Here is a 22,474-nt window from a genome sequence, read left to right on the forward strand (position 1 = left end):
TGATCTAAAGAACAAAACGTTACAATGTTTATAGTCAGCTCAGCGGCTGAGGGATGGTGTGAAACTTGGCAGACTGTCTGGTTTTTTTTTAGTTATTTTTGACAGCTGTTGGCTTGAGCAGAACTTTTCATAGAAAAGCGGGAAAATGCTTTAAAGATAATATATTTTTTACTTTGCTATAAAACATTCCCAATATATAAACAATTAAAAGTTACACTGACATGCGTTGGCGCTTAAACATACTGGGACCCGGCGTGTATACCAGGTGATTTATTTGGGGAAATCGGCCTACAAAATATAGTATACCACTGGCCGTGGTTCGCCTCAATTCCCGGTGGGCAGAAGTGTCGCGATAATGCCTTGACACATTTCAGCAGAACAGTGGGCTTCTGGCCACCGTAGATAAAGCGACATACCCGTCATTGCTGCAGACTTCCTGGGTTTAGGGCACATGCGCTTGTCCACCCCCTGCCCGACTCCAGCTGTATTTGTACACAGCGGGAGCCTATCAGCAAGTCCCAGCCAAACATTCATGAGTGGAACCTGCTAATCAACTGTGTACAATCATGGCCCAGAGCACTGTGTTGGTAAACACAGAGCTCTGTAGGAAGGAAAGGATCTGTCAGTTTCAGATCAGTTAGTTAAAGTGGTTGTAAACCCTATTACACCACTTGTACCTACAGGTAAGCCTATAAGGCTTACCTGTAGATACTGTAAATACCTGCTAAACCTGCACAGTTTAGGAGATATTTACCATATACACTTGCAGTGACGTCATCGGCGCATGTGTACTGAAGAAACGGCTAAATTGTGCCCTTTCTAAAGGGCCTGTGCCGTGACCAGCGGCTCCCTCGCACATGTGTGGGAGTGACGTCATCGTGGCTCCGGCCAATCACATTGCCAGAGCCCTCGAACCTGAAATATCTCTAGGAGATGCAGGGTTTTTTTTTTTTTTTTTTTTTTACACTTACACACACACACTTGTGCTCATAAGTTTACATACCCCGGCAGATGTTGATTTCTTGGCCATTTTTCAGAGAATATGAATAAATGAACAACAAACATTTTTCACTCATGGTTAGGGTTTGGCTGAAGCCATGTATTATCAATCAACTGTGTTTACTCTTTTTAAATCATAATGACAACAGAAACTACCCAAATGACCCTGATCAAAAGTTTACATACCCCAGTTATTTATACCATGTATTGCCCCCTTTAACATCAATGACAGCTTGAAGTCTTTTGTGGTATTTGTAGATGAGGCTCTTTACCTTCTCAGATGGTAAAGCTGCCATTCCTCTTGGCAAAAAGCCTCCAGTTCCTGTAAATTCTTGGGCTGTCTTGCATGAACTGCATGTTTGAGATCTCCCCAGAGTGGCTCAATGATATTGAGGTCAGAAGACTGAGATGGCCACTCCAGAACCTTCACTTTATTCTGCTGTAGCCAATGACAGTTCAACTTGGCCTTGTGTTTTGGATCATTGTCATGTTGGAATGTCCAAGTACGTCCCATGTGCAGCTTCCTGGCTGATGAATGCAAATGTTCCTCCAGTATTTTTTGATAACATACTGCATTCATCTTGCCATCAATTTTGGCCAAATTTCCTGTGCCTTTGTAGCTCACACATCCCCAAAACATCAGCGATCCACCTCCGTGTTTCACAGTAGGAATGGTGTACCTTTCATCATAGGCCTTGTTGACTCCTCTCCAAATGTAGTGTTTATGGTTGTGGCCAAAAAGCTCAATTTTGGTCTCATCAATCCTAATGACTGTGTGTCAGAAGGTTTGAGGCTTGTCTCTGTGCTTTTTGCCATACTGTAAGCTGCATACTTTGTGGCATTTGCGTAGTAATGGCTTTCTTCTGGCGATTCGACCATGCAGCCCATCTTTCTTCAAGTGCCTCCTTATTGTGCATCTTGAAACAACCACACCACATGTTTTCAGAGAGTCCTATATTTCACCTGAAGTTATTTGTGGGTTTTTCTTTGCATCCCGAACAATTTTCCTGGCAGTTGTGGCTGAAATTTTAGTTGGTCTACCTGACCGTGGTTTGGTTTCAACAGAACCCCTCATTTTCCACTTCTTGATTAGAGTTTGAACACTGCTGATTGGCATTCTCAATTCCTTGGATATCTTTTTAAATCCCTTTCCTGTTTTATACAGTTCAACTACCTTTCCCACAGATCCTTTGATAACTCTTTTGCTTTCCCCATGACTCAGAATCCAGAAACGTCAGTGAAGCACTGGATGAAAGATGCAAGGGTCTGTCAAGAATCCAGAAACTCATTGACCTTTTATACACACACACTAATTACAAGCAAACAGATCACAGGTGAGGATGGTTACCTTTAATAGCCATTCAAACCCCTTTGTGTCAACTTGTGTGCATGTTATCAGGCCAAAATCACCAGGCTATATAAACTTTTGATCGGGGTCATTTGGGTAGTTTATGTTGCCATTATGATTTAAAAAGAGTAAACACAGTTGATTGATAATAAATGGCTTCAGCCAAACACTAACCATGAGTGAAAGAAATGTTTGTTATCGTTTATATTCTCTGAAAAATAGCCAAGAAATCAAATTCTGCCAAGGTATGTAAACTTATGAGTGTGTGTGTGTGTGTGTGTGTGTGTGTGTGTATACACACACAGGGCTTTCTTTTCTCAGAAAATAGGTGCAGGAACTCAAGCACGACCCCTCAAAACCCCCACATACACCCTCCAAACGGCATCAAATAGTGAATGTAGACAAATTTCACTAACAGTGGGAGGGTCTTAAAGGGGCAGTAAATACCAGGGGTGCGCTACTTACATAGTGCAGAGTTCAGACTTCTTCTCCAGCTGCTTACCTCTGCACCCCCATCCACATTACCCTTTTACCCCTCTTTAGGTCTGACCTCCGCATACAACCATCCCCTGCCCCATTTTCTCTCCCCCTCCTTAAAAGCTCCATCATCTCTTATGTGTCTTTCTTTTGTTGCTGTATTAAACTGAAGCACCCAGTCAGCTCTAGTACCTTCTCGCCCACTGTAAGTGGCTCTGCCCCTCTCACTTGCAGGGAGAACATTCAGTAGGGGTGTCGGCATCTGCACTGCACCCCGGGCACCTGCATCTCCCTTGTCCCCATCCTGGGCACCTGCATCTCCCTTGTCCCCATCCTGCACTCGGAGGGAGCCACTCAGGAGACAAGCTGTCACTTGTAAAACACAGAAGCCAGACTTCTGTGGTTACTAGTGATAGTAGTGAGCAGGGAGCAGAGGGCCTGCCTGAGCCAAAGGTGATGGAACTGAGTTCCACCAAGTTCCAGCTGAAAAAAAAAAGATAGAGCTATAGATACATCTATACATAAATACACGCACACACAACCACTTTAACCCCTTGATCACCCTAGATGTTAACCCATTCCTCCTCCTCCTCCTGTCCTACACAGCTTCCTCAGGGCTTGGTAATTAATGTCACGTTCACACGCTGTGTGTCAGAGCTGGATCTGAATCGCCGTGCAGCCGATGTCCCACCTCCTATGACACATGGCACAACAATTCCTAGCATTGGATCAGAGTGCCGTCTATCGCAAGAGGCGGTCTAGGAGGCGGGACGTCATTACATCGGCTGCACGGCGATTCAGTTCTCTGACACACAGCGTGTGAGCGTGACATTCATTACCAAGCACTGGCGAGGCTGTGTAGGACAAAAGTAGGAGGAGGAGGGAGGGAAGACTCCGAGGGGCCATTTTCGGCCGATATGTTTCGGCAGCTGAAATTTCGCTGCATCCCTAACGCAAACCAATCAATATATCAAAAACACGTAGCAGAATACATTTTGGCCAAATTTATGAAGAAATTAGATTTTTTTTTTATTGGATGTTTTATAGTAGAAGTAAAAATCTTTTTTCCTCAAAATGTTTGGTCTTCTGTCGTTTATATCGCAAAAAATGAAAAAACCCAGTGGTGATCAAATACCACCAAAAAAGAAGGAAAAAAAAAAAAAAAAAAAAACTATTTTGAATAGTTACTGAGCTGCAGAAAGCGTCAAAGGACTACAAGGGACCTGATCAGCGCACTTGTAGTCCATAGAAAACTATTGCTGTAGTAGAAGACGCGACTTGTAGTTCATTCAAAGATTACTGTGAATTAAAAATGCAGCTGTGCAGGCAAAGCCCCACACAGCTATGCCAATTTTAAAATGTGACAGCAGCTGCGGGGGAGGGGAACCCCCACCCGCTGTCATGGGGGGGGGTATATGTTGGAACATGTTGCAAATTACACCCTAGATATGGGAGTAACATGCAACATGTTCCAAAAAGTGAACAAACCCTTTAAGAATTGGTATTCTGTAATATATTTGATTTGAAAACACTTTAACTTACATGTGGGTTACACCCTGTAACCCTATATGCAAAATTAAAGTGATTGTAAACTCAATTCCTCCTTTCAGGTCCCCCGCTGTCACTCATGGCTTTACCTCTTCTCAGTGTGCCACCACAGGAAGCCACTTCCTATTGGGGCACACCTGTGGACTCGATCCCGAGCCAAGCTGCCTTTGTCCATGGACACAAACAGTGTGGATCGGCCCAGCCTCCCGCTCCCTAGTCACAGGATTCCACTTTGTGAGCTTATGTAGATGGGCTTTGTTTCTGAACTGTCCAACTGAAAACAAACATTTGTGCAAACATGGTGCCTAAATGGTGTCTCATCTGCTTTCAGAACTAAGTCCCATCAACAGCTGAGCATTTGCTAGTTTCTGTAAAATGGGAAACAAAACTGAATACAACCAGCAAGCAGTTTCCAAATCAAAAGCAGGTAAACACATCTAAGAAAGGACATCCATACTACACAAATTCACTATATTAAAACCTGCAATCTTTAACCCCTTCCTGCCGAGCGTACGCAGATGTGCATACTCGGCTTTCCAGGGTTATACCGGGATGATGCCCGCAGCTGCAGAGTGAGAACAATAATTCTAGCTCTAGACCTCCTCTGTAACTCTAACCTGGTAACCATAAAAAAAATGTAAACGTCGCCTATGGAAATTCTTAGGTACCGTAGTTTGTCGCCATTCCGCGAGGGCGTGCAATTATAAAGCGTTACATGTTTGGTATGTATTTACTCAACGTAACATCTTTCACATTATAGAAAAAAAATTGGTGTAACTTTACTGTTTGTTTTTTTTTAATTCATGAAAGTGTCCCTTTTCCCAAAAATTTGCGTTTAAAACACCGCTGCACAAATACCGCGTGATATAAAATATTGCAACAATCACCATTTTATTCTCTAGATTCTTTGCTAAATATAAATAAATATATATATATTTATATGTTTGGGGGTTCTAAGTACTTTTCTAGCAAAAAATACGGATTTTAACTTGTAAACACCAAATTTCAAAAATAGGCTTAGCCATGAAAGGGTTACACACAATGCAGAAAACACAAGTCAACCTACATAAGCTGAATGGATAAGTTCACATTTCTAAAAAAAAAATAAATAAATGCACATCTTTTTATCTTTTTGCAGGAAAAAAAGTGAATTTTCTTCATTTTTTTTAGGATTGTGCACCTTTCTGCTCAGACAATTACTAAATGACAGGAAGCATCAATGAATTACCTAGAGCACTCATCAGTGCCTTGGAAGTTCACTGAGAACTACAACTTGACAAAGGCTATCGGTACTTGTAGTTCATTCAGAACTCTGAATGAACGAATGATGCAGCCGTGTAGGCAAAGCCCTGCACTGCTGCATACTTTTCAAACTGTGACAGCGAGTGCAAGAAGACACAAATAGAAGGGGGATTGGGGAGAAGCTGCAGGAGCATGTTACCTGGTCCACCCTACAAATGGGTGGAACATGTAACTTTCCCAAAAGGTGAACTTATCCATGATACAGAGAATAATCAACTGGCTTCATAGCCGTGTATTACTGCAATGCATGGCAATACAGTATGCACATTTTAGAGCATTGTGGTAAAATTCTTTCTGAACACCCCAACACGCTGATGAAACAGACCTGCATTGCAGTGCACATTAAGGCACTAGTATGCATTGTGGTGCTCTGTGCCAGGAAAAAAGGGGCACTTCCCGATTTAAGTGTTCTGGGCTGCACTAGCAGCTCATTCAACATGAATGGACTGCCTTAAAACAATGCGCATTAACATGCTTTTACTAATGCATTACAAGGGTCTGAAGGGGACTTTAAAAGAGAGGTATGTCCAAAGATTTTTTGGTCATAGGAGCACACTTATGTTTTCCCTCCTGTGACACAAAATAAGCTGAGAATGAGCTCAAGCCATCACAAAGCACTCTTGGCTCTGGAAGGATTTTGACCATATTTGTCAGGTTACACCCAGAGCCCTGACTGACAGCTTAAGCCAACTGAACCCGCCCCTTCTCCAATTCTGGCACTCCAGTAAATTCTGTAGGGGCAGAACAGAGGTATAGTGATAGTCACCACTCTCTGCTCAGAGCCGACCGATAGCTGAGCAATCAGCAGTCATGTGATCACTCCAGAGCCAGTGAGGGGACTAATGCTGCAGCATGGAGATGAGTATGTATGTTTGTTTTTTAATGCACCCTAAACTTCTCCTTTAAAGTATTTTAATAGGAACAGCTTATTACTACTTTTTTTTTTTTTTTTTTTTTTTGAATAAGGAGCACAGGGCATGTTTTGTTTTTTGGAGTTTTTTTTTATATGTTTTCTGGGGACATTCACCTTTTCATTATCTTGGTGACCAATTCGAACACATTACAGATGTCAGCAGGACTGCAAAATTTGCAATCGGGACACTTATTTCACTGACCATTGTCGATATTTCCTAGTATTCCCAGCTGCATCTTTAGGGAAGCAAAAGAAGGAAAATCTCCCCAGTGGGACCCAGGCAAAAAAAAAAAAATTAACCAATGGCTGTCTTAACCCTTACCTATAAAAAAAACAACAAATCAAAGTTGGAGCACAGGACGCAGTTCAATCATGTAACAAAAGAGGGCCATATTTTTAACCCCGAGACTGTAATTAAATGGAAATTAGAGGCACTGACTTGTCCGAAGCCCCTGTCCACACCTAGCCTCTTCTTGTTTTCTGTCCCAGCTTTGTCCCTGCAATCTCTCTGGCTCCATCCCTATCCCAGCAGCAGCCCTTTGCCCTACATAAGCTTATTTCCCAGCCCTGTCCCTGCGTCCTTCCCCCCCTGGCTCATACTCCAGCCCTGTCCCTGCAGCCTCTCCCTGCCTTGGCCTTGAGTCTCAATTCCCCGCTCCATGAGTTGGTCCCAAACACCGTCCACTATCCATGGCTTTGTCCCCTGTGTTCCACAGCTCTACAACCCAACCTTCCTCTGTGCCTCCATTCCTTTTCCATGGCTTTTTGTTCACTCTCTCTATACTCCTCTCCATGGATCGCTGTCAACTCTTCAAATCTCCGTCCCCTCACCATGACTTCCTTCCCACTCTCTCTCCCCCTTTACCCCCTCCATGGCTCTTACTAACTTTCTCTCTCCCCCCTCTCCATGGCTACCTCTCCATGACTCTCCCCCCACTTTCCCCTCTCCCTAAATCTCCCTCCCCCTTCTGCATGACACTCTCTGCTCAACTCCCTCTCAGTGACTCTGATTTCCTATCCCCCACTTTCTCCTCCTCTCCATGACATTCTCTCTCCCCCTCCTTTACCCTCTCCATGACATTCTCTCCAACTCCCTCTCCCCCTCTCCATACCTTTCTGCCCCTCTTTATGGCTCTCTGTTAAATGCACATCTCTGCCCTAGGCCTGCACCAACGATTATTTTCATAATCGATTAGTTGGCCGATTATTGTTTCGATTAATCGAATAATAACCTTAAAAAAAAAAAAAAGCGTGGTATATAATTTAATATGTAAAGTTTAAAAAAAACGTATTCTTAGAAATCTCTATGCAGTGGTAAATAAACAGTGGGGCAAAAAAGTATTTAGTCAGCCACCAATTGTGCAAGTTCTCCCACTTAAAAAGATGAGAGAGGCCTGTAATTGTCATCATAGGTATACCTCAACTATGAGAGACAAAATGTGGAAACAAATCCAGACAATCACATTGTCTGATTTTTGAAAGAATTTATTTGCAAATTATGGTGGAAAATAAGTATTTGTCAATATCAAAAGTTCATCTCAATACTTTGTTATATATCCTTTGTTGGCAATGACAGAGGTCAAACGTTTTCTGTAAGTTTTCACAAGGTTGTCACACACTGTTGCTGGTATGTTGGCCCATTCCTCCATGCAGATCTCCTCTAGAGCAGTGATGTTTTGGGGCTGTCGCTGGGAACACAGACTTTCAACTCTCTCCAAAGGTTTTCTATGGGGTTGAGATCTGGAGACTGGCTAGGCCACTCCAGGACCTTGAAATGCTTCTTACGAAGCCACTCCTTCGCTGCCCAGGCGGTGTGTTTGGGATCATTGTCATGCTGAAAGACCCAGCCACGTTTCATCTTCAATGCCCTTGCTGATGGGAGGTTTGCACTCAAAATCTCACGATACATGGCCCCATTCATTCTTTCATGTACACGGATCAGTCGTCCTGTTCCCTTTGCAGAGAAACAGCCCCAAAGCATGATGTTGCCACCCCCATGCTTCACAGTAGGTATGGTGTTCTTTGGTTGCAACTCAGTATTCTCTTTCCTCCAAACACGACGAGTTGTGTTTCTACCAAACAGTTCTACTTTGGTTTTATCTGACCATATGGCATTCTCCCAGTCCTCTTCTGGATCATCCAAATGCTCTCTAGCAAACCTCAGACGGGCCCGGACATGTACTGGCTTAAGCAGGGGGACACGTCTGGCACTGCAGGATCTGAGTCCTTGGCGGCGTAGTGTGTTACTGATGGTAGCCTTGGTTACGTTGGTCCCAGCTCTCTGCAGGTCATTCACTAGGTCCCCCCGTGTGGTTCTAGGATTTTTGCTCACCGTTCTTGTGATCATTTTGACCCCATGGGGTGAGATCTTGCGTGGAGCCCCAGATCAAGGGAGATTATCAGTGGTCTTGTATGTCTTCCATTTTCTAATTATTGCTCCCACAGTTGATTTCTTCACACCAAGCTGCTTTCCTATTGCAGATTCAGTCTTCCCAGCCTGGTGCAGGTCTACAATTTTGTTTCTGGTGTCCTTCGACAGCTCTTTGGTCTTCACCATAGTGGAGTTTGGAGTGTGACTGTTTGAGGTTGTGGACAGGTATCTTTTATACTGATAAAAAGTTCAAACAGGTGCCATTAATACAGGTAATTAGTGGAGGACAGAGAAGCCGAAGATACAGGTCTGTGAGAGCCAGAAATTTGCTTGTTTGTAGGTGAACAAATACTTATTTTCCACCATAATTTGCAAATAAATTCTTTCAAAAATCAGGCAATGTGATTGTCTGGATTTGTTTCCACATTTTGTCTCTCATAGTTGAGGTATACCTATGATGACAATTACAGGCCTCTCTCATCTTTTTAAGTGGGAGAACTTGCACAATTGGTGGCTGACTAAATACTTTTTTGCCCCACTGTAAATAACCAACTATATGTTTAGGAAGAAAATTATATAATCTACTCTGAGAATAAACAGACAGAAGAGATACAGGTAAAAGCCAGTAAATTAGAATATTTTGAAAAACTTGATTTATTTCAGTAATTGCATTCAAAAGGTGTAACTTGTACATTATATTTATTCATTGCACACAGACTGATGCATTCAAATGTTTATTTCATTTAATTTTGATGATTTGAAGTGGCAACAAATGAAAATCCAAAATTCCGTGTGTCACAAAATTAGAATATTACTTAAGGCTAATACAAAAAAGGGATTTTTTAGAAATGTTGGCCAACTGAAAAGTATGAAAATGAAAAATATGATCATGTACAATACTCAATACTTGGTTGGAGCTCCTTTTGCCTCAATTACTGCATTAATGCGGCGTGGCATGGAGTCGATGAGTTTCTGGCACTGCTCAGGTGTTATGAGAGCCCAGGTTGCTCTGATAGTGGCCTTCAACTTTTCTGCGTTGTTGGGTCTGGCATTCTGCATCTTCCTTTTCACAATACCCCACAGATTTTCTATGGGGCGAAGGTCAGGGGAGTTGGCTGGCCAATTTAGAACAGAAATACCATGGTCCGTAAACCAGGCACGGGTAGATTTTGCGCTGTGTGCAGGCGCCAAGTCCTGTTGGAACCTGAAATCTCCATCTCCATAGAGCAGGTCAGCAGCAGGAAGCATGAAGTGCTCTAAAACTTGCTGGTAGATGGCTGCGTTGACCCTGGATCTCAGGAAACAGAGTGGACCGACACCAGCAGATGACATGGCACCCCAAACCATCACTGATGGTGGAAACTTTACACTAGACTTCAGGCAACGTGGATCCTATGCCTCTCCTGTCTTCCTCCAGACTCTGGGACCTCGATTTCCAAAGGAAATGCAAAATTTGCTTTCGTCAGAAAACATGACTTTGGACCACTCAGCAGCAGTCCAGCTCTTTTTTTCCTTAGCCCAGGTGAGACGGTTTTCGCGCTGTTTCTTGGTCAACAGTGGCTTGACACGAGGTATGCGGCAGTTGAAACCCATGTCTTTCAAGCGTCTCTTGGTGGTGGATCTTGAAGCACTGACTCCAGCAGCTGTCCACTCCTTGTGAATCTCCCCCACATTTTTGAATGGGTTTTTTTTCACAATCTTGACTAGGGCGCGGTGATCCCTATCGCTTGTACACTTTTTCTGACCACAGTTTTTCCTTCCCTTTGCCTCTCTATTAATGTGTTTGGACACAGAGCTCTGAGAACAGCCAGCCTCTTCAGCAATAACCTTTTGTGTCTTTCCCTCCTTGTGCAATGTGTCGATGGTCGCCTTTTGGACAGCTGTCAAATCTGAAGTCTTCCCCATGTTTGTGTAGGCTTCAGAACTGGACTGAGAGACCATTTAAAGCCCTTTGCAGGTGTTTTGAGTTAATCAGCTGATTAGTTTGTGGCACCAGGTGTCTTCAAAATTTAACCCTTACACAATATTCTAATTTTGTGACACACGGAATTTTGGATTTTCATTTGTTGCCACTTCAAATCATCAAAATTAAATGAAATAAACATTTGAATGCATCAGTCTGTGTGCAATGAATAAATATAATGTACAAGTTACACCTTTTGAATGCAATTACTGAAATAAATCAAGTTTTTCAAAATATTCTAATTTACTGGCTTTTACGTGTATACTGTATATACTAATGGAGGTTGAATCTGGTAAATATCAGACTAGGAGATCACATTTTTTATTTGGACCCCTTTCACACCGGGGCGCATGTAATGTTCCCTGCCTCCTTGTAATGTGCCCTGTTCCAATGTGCCCTGCCTGCATGTAATATGCCCTGCTCCCACGTAATGTGGCTTGCCTCCATGTAAAAGTTTACTTTAAATGTAATTGTAATGCCTTCTATTACCTCCAGTCTATCAGCATTCACCTTCTCTGGGTTCAGATGCTGATCTTCCCTGCACAGTCTTTAAAGTATTTTTTTTTTTTAAAACAAGAAACATGTTATACTTACCTGCTCTGTGTAATGGTTTTGCACAGAGCAGCCCAGATTCTTCTCGTCTGGGGTTCCTCACCGATGCTTCTGGCTCCTCCCTGCCTTCAGAGTGCCCCAATAGCAAGCTACAAATTATAGTATAGTGTGCCCCTATAACAAGGAAAAAACTTCTGCCTTTACAACCACTCACTTCCTGCCCAGGACTACATGTTCCATGATGCATTGCTCCTCACACATTCACATGTTCTCAGGCACTTACTGACACGTATGCTGCACTTTATTTCCTGATGTGTAAACAAATATTGCATTCTGTATGCAGGCCAACTAATCGGCTGGCCAATTAATCGATTTTGAAAATAGTTGAAAATTATTTTCATAATCGATTAGTTGTTGATTAATCGATTAGTTGTTTTAGCCCTACTCTGCCCCCTCACCATGACTCTCTTGCCCCTCTGACTTTCCACCCTTGTTGTAAATAATAGATGACTAGTAATTATTATATGTAAGGAAAAGTGCACTTTTCCATACTAACTCCCTCTACTCATCCGTTATACAGATCTCCCATATACCTAGGAGGTTTCCATACAAAGTCCCTCTATTCACCCGTTATACAGATCCCCACATATATTGTATGTACCAGTGGCGGCCTGTCCATAGGGGGCGCTTCCCCCCCCAAAAGTAAAAAATAAATACAAAATATATTAATATATACTATAGATCATATCTTTTTTTTTTTTTTTTTTAAAGGGCCCTTTAAAAAAAAAAAAAAAAAATTGAAAAAAAAATTTCCTTTAAGTGCACTGTGTTCGGGCGCTGGACAAAGTGCACTATGGGAAGCGCCACACCAATGCAATCACGAGATTGCAGACGAGGCGCTTCATTTGCAGGATTTTTACCTACTCTGTGGCGCATTCCATTGCGCTGAACAACTTCCGCCCGTAGTATCACTACGGGTGGGTGCTTTGTTGTTCTAGTTAAGAGGTTACTTCCGGTCTCCCTGTGCCAGAGGGAAACCAGAAGCGATGTCTGAAGCTCCGTGGAACGCACGGCCCGAGCGGAAGTGGTAAGGCTCTAAGGCTGCAAAATAGGTGAACTGCGAACGCCATGCTTGGCTTTCCTAACACTGAACCGCCTCTCCATCCAATCAGGTGCTTGGGTCTGTTACCCGTCACCCGATTGGCTGAAACGAAAGGCGCCGCTATTGGACACCTATGGAGGAGAAGACGGGAAATGAGGCAGGAGAGGAGACCCACGAAGGACCCCGCTCGTTGCTGTCACCCGATGCCCCACAGACACAGGGTAAGTGCCAGGTAGACGGCGAGCGGGCGGAGGGCCCTCCCCCCAAAAAAAGTTTGAGCAACAGCTGCCACTGATATGTACCTAGGAGGGTTCCATACTAACTCCCTCTACTTATCCGTTATACAGATCCCCCCATATACTGTATGTACCTAGGAGGGTTCCCAGACATCTAAAATCTCCCGCATTTCTACGGCAGCTCCCACACACCCGCAAGTGCCTCACGATCTCCCGGGAATGATCGGTGCGGCGGGGGAACAGCTGTGAACACCGATCTCCTTTGTATCGATTTTTAGCTGACAGACACTTCTTCTCTCCCTCCCACGGTTGTCCGCTAAAAAGCTAAACAGGAAGACCGGTGTTCACAGCTGTCCCTCCCGCCGCACCAATCATTCCCAGCTGCTCTGTGTGCTCCTCCCCCGGCCCCCTCCTGTTCTCCTCCGGCCCCCGTGTTCTCCTGTGTCCCACCTGTCCTCCTCTCCCCCCCTCATCCCCCACAGCCGGCTTCCCTCCTCTTACGCCGGGGGGGGGGGGGGGGGGCGCAACTGTCAGGAATTGGACTCAGTGAGCAGGATCACACCTGTGATTACTGAGCAGAGTAAACTGTGTTTACTCTGCTCATAATAGACAGGAGCCTCTGTCTCTTGTTCATTCATCTTTAGTGCTGAGAAAGGGACTGGGGAATCCGTGTCCTCAGCCCCTTGGTCTGTCTCAAAGGGGAGATGTCAGGAGTCTGTTTAGATCCCTGACATCTCACCAAAGCCCCCCAAAAAATAAAAAAATTCTAAAAAATTAAAAAGTGTAAAAAAAAAAACAAACAAAAAAAAAAAAAAAACTACTGACACCACTCTCCCCTGCCCCAACCCCCTCCCCCCAAAAAGCATTTTGGGGAAAAAAGCGAAGCGCCACCTCCCAGAAAATAGTTTTTGCAGGTTCGGATATCTGGGTTCCATATGAAGTCCCTCTACTCATCCATTATACAGACCCCCCCCATATACTGTATGAACCTAGGAGGTCTCCATATGAATTCCCTCTACTCATCCGTTATACAGACCCCCCCCATATACTGTATGTACCTAGGAGGTCTCCATACGAAGTCCCTCTACTCATCCATTATACAGACCCCCCCCCCCCCCCATATACTGTATGTACCTAGGAGGTCTCCATATGAGGCCCCCCTACTCATCCATTATACAGACCCCTCATATACTGTATGTACCTAGGAGGTCTCCATACGAAGTCCCTCTACTCATCCATTATACAGACCCCCCCCTCCCCCCATATACTGTATGTATCTAGGAGGTCTCCATACGAAGTCCCTCTACTCATCCATTATACAGACCCCCCCCCCATATACTGTATGTACCTAGGAGGTCTCCATACGAAGTCCCTCTACTCATCCATTATACAGACCCCCCCCCCCCATATACTGTATGTACCTAGGAGGTCTCCATACGAAGTCCCTCTACTCATCCATTATACAGACCCCCCCCCCCCCATATACTGTATGTACCTAGGAGGTCTCCATACGAAGTCCCTCTACTCATCCGTTAAGCCTGATTCATCCCTATGCATTTTTAGTGCTTTCTGCATATTTGCACTACAGAACATGTTCCATAGGAAACCGTGGTGTAGTGCAAATCTGCAAAAAGCACTAAAAATGCATAGGTGTGAATCAGGCCTTATACAGAGCCCCATATACTGTATCCATATACTGTATGTACCTAGGAGGTCTCCATATGAAGTCCCTCTACTCATCCATTATACAGACCCCCCTCCCATATACTGTATGTACCTAGGAGGTCTCCATACGAAGTCCCTCTACTCATCCATTATACAGACCCCCCTCCCCCGTATACTGTATGTACCTAGGAGGTCTCCGTATGAAGTCCCTCTACTCATCCATTATACAGACCCCCCTCCCCCATATACTGTATGTACCTAGGAGGTCTCCATACGAAGTCCCTCTACTCATCCATTATACAGACCCCCCCTCCCATATACTGTATGTACCTAGGAGGTCTCCGTATGAAGTCCCTCTACTCATCCATTATACAGACCCCCCCTCCCATATACTGTATGTACCTAGGAGGTCTCCGTATGAAGTCCCTCTACTCATCCATTATACAGACCCCCCTCCCCCATATACTGTATGTACCTAGGAGGTCTCCGTATGAAGTCCCTCTACTCATCCATTATACAGACCCCCCTCCCCCATATACTGTATGTACCTAGGAGGTCTCCGTATGAAGTCCCTCTACTCATCCATTATACAGACCCCCCCTCCCATATACTGTATGTACCTAGGAGGTCTCCGTATGAAGTCCCTCTACTCATCCATTATACAGACCCCCCCCCATATACTGTATGTACCTAGGAGGTCTCCGTATGAAGTCCCTCTACTCATCCATTATACAGACCCCCCTCCCCCATATACTGTATGTACCTAGGAGGTCTCCGTATGAAGTCCCTCTACTCATCCATTATACAGACCCCCCTCCCCCATATACTCACTTGTGGTGCAGCAGGCGCTCGGTGCTCAGCGTCTCCCCGCTGTGGTGCTGTTGCTGGGGGTGAGAGGGGAGCAGAGGAGTGCGGCTCAAGCTGGGGGAGTGCGGGAACATCCTCCTCCGCCTCCCGGCTCGGACCGCTCATTAGCCTGGGGGTGCCAGGCCGCAGCCGGCCGCTTGCCTGACTGGTCAAACCGAGGAAGAAGGAGGCGAGGGGGGAGAGACGTCTGACAGGAAGTCGGAGGCTCCGGAGGAAATGGCGGACAGCAATTGGGAGGAAGACACGGGGAGGGGGCGGCGACAATACGGTGTCACGGGGAAGCCGGGGAGGAACAGGACGACATGAGAAGCAACAAGCGTCACATGGTCAGGGGTGACCAATCAGGAGACAGAAACACCTCCCACGATCACCGAGCTTCCCTTTCTGTATGGGTGTGAGATGACAGTGTGTCCAGTGGGGGGGGGGTCACAGCGCCCCCTGGCGGGTGGATATGTGTGGTGACAAGAGGAGGAAAAACCGAGCACTGCACTCCGAGTAGGCGCTGACAGTAATCCTGAACAAGCTGACATGTGGATTTCACTTCCTTCCCAGCAGCAATATTTCCACCTTGTCTAGCACAGCTCCTGTCCTCTAACTGCAGGCACAGATTAACCCCCCCTTCATGAGCAGGGCATTTTTTGCGATACGGCACTGTGTTACTCTGTCAATTGCGCGGTCGTGCGACGCTGTACCCAAATAAAATTTATGTCATTTTCCCCACAAATAGAGCTTTCTTTTGGTGGTATTTGATCACCTCTGTGGTTTTTTATTCTTTGCACTATAAACAAAAATGACCGACAATTTTGAAAAAAATATATATACTGTATTTTTTGTCTTTCTGCTATAAAACATATACAATAAAAAAATATAAAAAAATCTAATTTCTTCATCAATTTAGGCCAATATGTATTCTGCTACATATTTTTGTTAAAAAAAAAAATCCCAATAAGCGTATATTGATTGGTTTGCACAGAAGTTATAGTGTCTACAAACTATGGGATATATACTGGAATTTTTATTTATTTTTCTAATACTAGTAATATCGGTGCAGGACTGCGATATTGCGGTGGACATTAGGACACTAACTGACACTTCTGAACTTTGTGGGAACCAGTGATACTAATACAATGATACAATGGTCAGTGCTAAATAATATGCACTGTCACTCTACTAATGGCACTGGCTGGGAAGGGGTTAGACATCTCGGGCAATCAAAGGGTTAACTGTGTGCCTAGCCAGTGTTTTTGTGTACTGTGTTAGGTACTTTTACTTAGGGAAGTGATGGATTTTATGGGACACAACCCCCCCCCATCAGAACAAAGCTCTGCTTTGTTTACATAGGCAGAGCTCCGTTCTGTGTCCCTGCCCGACGATCAGCGGGTGCCGAATGGCATACATTGGCTTCTACTGTAAATAATCACAGCAAAAGCAGCACGCCAGCACCCCCCCCCCCCAGACAGAAGTACAAAATCACATATGTAGCGGTGTAGTTGCCACTAGTAACAAACATCCACCATATCACCCCGCTGCCAGACTCCCATATATCACTTGCAGAGACAATGAAAAGTCATTTGCTGTGTTTTGTTTTTTGTTTATTGAGGGGTACAACTTGGTTTGGGATAGTGGTATATGGGATGCCCATAGAATAGATCACTTTGCCATCATATTTAGAGATTTTATAGATTAGCACATAATTTGAGCCTGAAGGAATGATGCACATGTGTAACAGCTACAGTATTTTTTCTGCATCACCCTGCAGACCATTGCTCCTCCTCTGCTTAACTCCTGCAGACTATTGCTTCCAGAACGTCCTCATCAATGACCGTGTATAGATGAGGACTCTTGACCGTGTAAGGGTGATGTTCCTAGAAATCCTCTCCTCCTGCACAAACGTATACTGTAGCATATACATTTCTTGTCACATCTTCTTCTGTAAGCAAAAGAACCCACTCTGAATAGTTTCTCATGCTGACTCTGGTTGCTCGCTGCAACTAGGCCAGAGGCCTGCCGTACCTCTCCCCAGAGTCCTAGTAGTTTAAAAGCATGTTATGGACGGTGGACTACTATCCCCAGCTAGCCCAGCTTGCAAATCCTGTGCCCTCAGGCCACATCGATTTGATACTGCTCCCCACAGTCTCTCCTCTGATCCAGGACTCCTTATCAGTGACCGTGTAATGATAAGGACTTCACCAATGACCGTGTAAACGCGAAGTTCCCTCACAGACTTCCTGGCACATCTCCACATCCAGCCCTCCACTGTGGTACACTCACAGACCTTTCTCTGACCCAAGTCCATGATGGAGAACTTAACCGGACCGTACATTCCGACAGCTTCACCTGCCTCTCTGCTCCAGGAATTCCTCATCAATGACCGTGTAATGATGTGGAATTCACCAATGACTGTGTAAAGGTGAAGTTCCCTCACAGCTGACCCCGGGCCTCCTCCTGCAATCGGCACACCCCCCCCCCCCAGATGGGGGTGCCCTCCTGCTGCTGTCTAGTATTTCATTCTCCACTTCTCTCAGCTGACAACTCCCCCCAGTGGCATGTTACCTCAGCTTATATAGGAGGCCCGCCCCCTGCCAATACCAGTTGGGGATTGGTCAGGGCTCCCACATGAGCTGCCTGCCACTCCAATTCCAGGTCCTGCCCCTCTTCCAGAACATTCTCCCTGGAACGAGAACACAGGTGGTCACACCCACTGCTACTCTAACCACTCCCTGCCCCCAGATCAAAACAGACAGGCCTAGCTTAAAGCATAGGCCTGCCTAAATTTAACTGTGCTGACAGTTTCCCTTGCAAAAATCCTATGCTAGCACCTACCTGGTAGAGGGTGCTACACGTATATATGTGATTCTGCACTGGAGGGCCGCCCTGTAGCAGTATATCTGCTAAGGGGCAGTCTTTAAGTGGTTAAAGCTGTATTAAACTCAAAAGAAAACATTTACTGTATTGCAGCTTACCAATTCTGCATTAGTTTCCTTTTTAGGTGAACCAGATGGGAAGTCTGTTGTTTTTCACAGCACAAACTCATCAGCAGAATGTATCAGTTTACATGGATGAGACGAACCACTTAAAGGAGAAGTACAGCCAAAGCTCAGGACTTTTGTTTACTTACTCAGATCTGTGATCACCCGAGTCTCAGTGACTCGGTGATCACAGCGCGCGCGCCCTGCAGGGGGCACGCAGGGAGCATGCAAAGGGGAGGACGTCATATGACGGCCTCCTGGAAATTCAGGTCATCATTTGGCTATAGCGCGGACGCCAAGTGGTTAAACTGAAGCACCCAGTCAGCTCTAGTACCTCCCCACCCACTGTAGGTGGCTCTGCCTCTCTCACTTGCAGGGACACCATCCAGTGTCAGCATCCACACTGCATCCTGGGCACCTGCATCTCCCTTGTCCCTATTCTGCATTTAGAGGGAGCGCTCAGGAGATCAGATCTGTGGGAGCCATTGGGAGACAAGCTCAGGAGATCAGATCTATGGGAGCCATTGGGAGACAAGCTGTCACTTGTAAACACAGAAGCCAGACTTCTGTATTTACTAGTAATAGTGGTGAGCAGGGAGCGGAGGGCCTGCCTGAGCCAAAGGCGGTGGAACTGAATTCCACCAAGTTCCAGCTGAAAAAAAGCCCTGTATAAAACATTTATCACTAAAGGAACAAACCTGTTTTCTGTAACTGATTATGAAGTGTGAGCTGGAGTTCCTACTGACCAGATCACCAGGTGAAAACAGAGAGAAAAAAAGCCAAAGAAAAGTAATGCAACCACCATATCTGAAGATTGGTAAGCTACAATATAATACATTTTTGGTTTTGGGTTTAATACCACTAATTTCCAAAGCCTTGGTGCCCTATCTGCAGCCCTGTGGCCACATGCTTCCATCATGGTCCCTGCAGACAGTGGTCTGTTTTGATGCATACACAGGCCAGTTGAAAGAAAAACATTTTAAAGTGAATTCTATTAGTTTATTGTTTAGTTTAGTCTTTCACAGCATCATACTTTTTTTTGTGCTGTTCATCTCTTTTCTCTTGTTATGTTTTGTTTTCCCCACTGATCTTTTATTATGGGGTCTTGCTATAAAGATAATGAAAATGTGTCATGAGTGCATTTTGTGAAGCCTTCTGGGAGCATAAATGTGGAAACACTGACTCATAAAAGAACTTCAATAGTGCTTGTGGTCCCTTTAAGCAGCCCAGCAGATAACTTACCCAGTACATTGTACAGACTCTTTTCTTACCTCTCTTTCCTGCTGTGATAGCCCATGGAGTTATCAGGACTTGAGGACTCTAATTTTCTGCTGTTGCAGCCTAGTTTTAGCAATCCTGGGGCAGGAGAAATTGGCCACTAGGGGCCAGAAGAACTGTTTTTGCCTGCTGCACATCCAAGTTAAGCCCCAACTGCTCAAAAGGAACCCATGTGTATAGGGGGTTGCCTGGAGAAAGCCTCAGAGACCCACATGGGGGGAGTCAAGTGGGACCCCCCCCCGCAGATCCTGGAGCTGCATGTGAGCCAGGAGAGGTTCTTAAGCAATTGGGAGGCAAGGGTCAGGATATGCTGCTGTTGTTGTTTGTGTGTGTCTTCAGGGAAGGGGTGGGGCGTTTCAGGAGAGCCAGAAAAGTTGTTTTGGGTTCCAGTTGCCAGGAGTTGGGCTGTGTGTCAGAAAGCAGTGAGTAGGCCACGCAGTTGTGCTGTGTTGCCAGCAGGAGAAGCTAGGCTGAGGACTTTGCTGTTGTGAGCCCACAGGTGAAAGCCTGAGAGCTATTGAAAGATTCCTGCTGGCTGCAGGAGAGGTAAGCTGACTTGCAAAACCACATGCTGTGTGCTGCTTTTGCTATATTCCTAGTGGGGCACCCCGAGGCTGCTGCTGAAAGAGGCCATCTGTAACTGGGAGCTCAGGACCACATGGCTGCTGTTAATGCATGTTGTTCCAGTATTTCCAGTGTTCTGCTGCCCAGTTCTGCTGCGGTTACAGAGTTAGGGACCTCCAAGAGGGAGAGGCTGTGAAAATCATCCTTAAAAGATTGCAGGATTGTAGTTTATTCTGCACTCCTGTGACCTGTTTTGACAACGTGCAGAAGCCCGCTGTCGGCTGACATCACAGAGCTGGTCCAGGCTCAGGAAAGATTGCAACCATATGGTCGGGATCCACCCACATGTCTGGACCAGTACCTGGCTCAGCTTCTCAGCAAGCCACTGAGAGCCTGAGCCAGTCGCACCCACCCCCTCCACAGCCTAGCACTCCAATGAGCACACAGGGGCATCAGCCAGTGACTGACAGTCACCGGCTCTCTGCTCAGGGAGTTGTGGAAACCGAGCGATGCAACAAAAACAAATCCCACACTTCTCTTTTAATGGCCTCTGGCCATTTTTGTCTCGCTGCTTAACCTGACCTTGGGATTACAAATACTCCCAGAAGGGAAAAGTGAGTGCTCTAATGAGAATCTAAGGGTCAGAACACCAACAGGACTGTATTACAATTATGTAGCCCACTGGCCAGTGGAATAGGCAGGGCTGTCAGTTTACAGATGGCATCCTAAATTGTTCTGAAGTTGCATTGTATTTAGGGCTGCATTTTAATAATTGATTTGTTGGCTGATTATTGTTTCGATTAATTGGATAAAAACCTCAAAGAAAGTTTGATGTATAATTTAGTTAATTCTCTGTTAAATCGACAACCCCCAAAAACAGTGAAAAAATTGTGGTGCTAAACTAATAAATTCCTGAACAAAGAAAAAACAACAAATCAAAGTGCAACCAACAAATATCTACAACATTGTGAAATGTAGTGATATCAAAGTAAGTAGCACCTGATGTAAAATAAACAAATGATGGTGAATAACCTGATGGGTATATAAACAGTGAAATGGTGTTCAGATGAATTGTTGTGACAAGTGATCCAAAAGAAATAATTACATTCTTTTAAGGTGAACAATCAAAAAGTGTAAATTAATTAAAATGTCCATAGTAAATCTCCAAAAAATGTGTAGAATAGTCCGTGACGTGATATAATGAAGAAGTTCTGCTTAATGAATCTTCCACCACACCTCCGTGTCCGTGATTCCACTCCCCTTTAAGAAACGCACTCACCAGCTATCTCTGCCTCATACTCTCGTGTTCGGCTTCAGACGCCCTAACCCACACAAAAAGTAATGACCTCTGATCTCCCACCGTAAGCATCCAGGGTTTACACATATAAAAATTCTCTCCACATGTAAATAAAGAAATGCTCCAATAGTGTGATAACATACTATACATTTAATAAAATGTAAAAAAACTCTTCTACCATTGCACTCACATAATATAAAATCACATCAAGCAGAGAAAATTCCACAGCAAGGAGCCTCACCCACTCCTCGGAGCCGATCCCCCACTGCCTGGTGCAGCCTACCACGTCACAGCATATCGCGTCACACGTAGATGATTGGCGTACAGCCACGCCCCGACATGTTTCGTCACACAGACTTAATCATGGGCTTGGCTGTACGGCTAGGCTGTCAGGAAGGGCATGCCAGCACCCAAGATGGCTGCTGAAGAAGACGACCTGTTACCTCTGCCTGTCAGGAAGGGCATGCCAGCACCCAAGTTGGCTGCCGAAGAAGATGACCTTTACCCCTGCCCCTGTCAGAATGCCATTGGTGCACACGCACCCTGCGACAGCTTTTGACACCCAAACAGGCTACTTGAACTCAGTCAGTTTCCAGACTCAGTGCTGTCTGCTCTACAGCGTTCCCTGTGTATCCTGCAATTACCTACCTGACTTCCGTTCCTGTTGTGACCGGCCCGGGCTTGCTTCCTGACATTCCTGTTTCCTGCCTGCATCCGACCCCGGCTTGTCCTCTACTCCGCACCTGCCTGCTCCTCCTGCCACTTCGCTGCCAGTCTGCTGACGACCCGGCCTGTAATCTGATTCCGCTTCAGCCTCTGTTCCTGACGTGCCCGTTTGTGTATGACCCGGCCTGCCTGTACCTGCCTTCTCTTCAGCCTCGAGGGTGCCACCATCCCTTCTGCTGCACCTGCACTTCTGCCTGTGTCTACTCGCTCCAGCTACCTGCCTACCACTGCTCTGGGATTCCTACAGACACCTCTACAGCCCGGCCGAGTGCTCCGATCCAGCTCCAGGTTCAGCGA

The 22,474-nt window shown here is 45.3% G+C and overlaps 1 protein-coding gene across 1 annotated transcript in view; it reads right to left on the reverse strand.

The window, feature by feature from the left end:
* TENT2 (terminal nucleotidyltransferase 2) overlaps positions 1-15,684 on the reverse strand; it is a 72,203-nt gene extending 56,519 nt beyond the window's left edge. Inside the window, exon 1 of the mRNA XM_073623737.1 lies at positions 15,308-15,684. Within this exon, the coding sequence (XP_073479838.1) occupies positions 15,308-15,417 (110 nt within the window). The 5' untranslated portion in view covers positions 15,418-15,684. The remainder of the gene's footprint in view (positions 1-15,307) is intronic.
* Between the last annotated feature and the right edge of the window lie 6,790 nt (positions 15,685-22,474).

This window comes from Aquarana catesbeiana, linkage group LG01 (assembly GCF_042186555.1).
Source record: "Aquarana catesbeiana isolate 2022-GZ linkage group LG01, ASM4218655v1, whole genome shotgun sequence".
Lineage (NCBI taxonomy): Eukaryota > Metazoa > Chordata > Amphibia > Anura > Ranidae > Aquarana > Aquarana catesbeiana.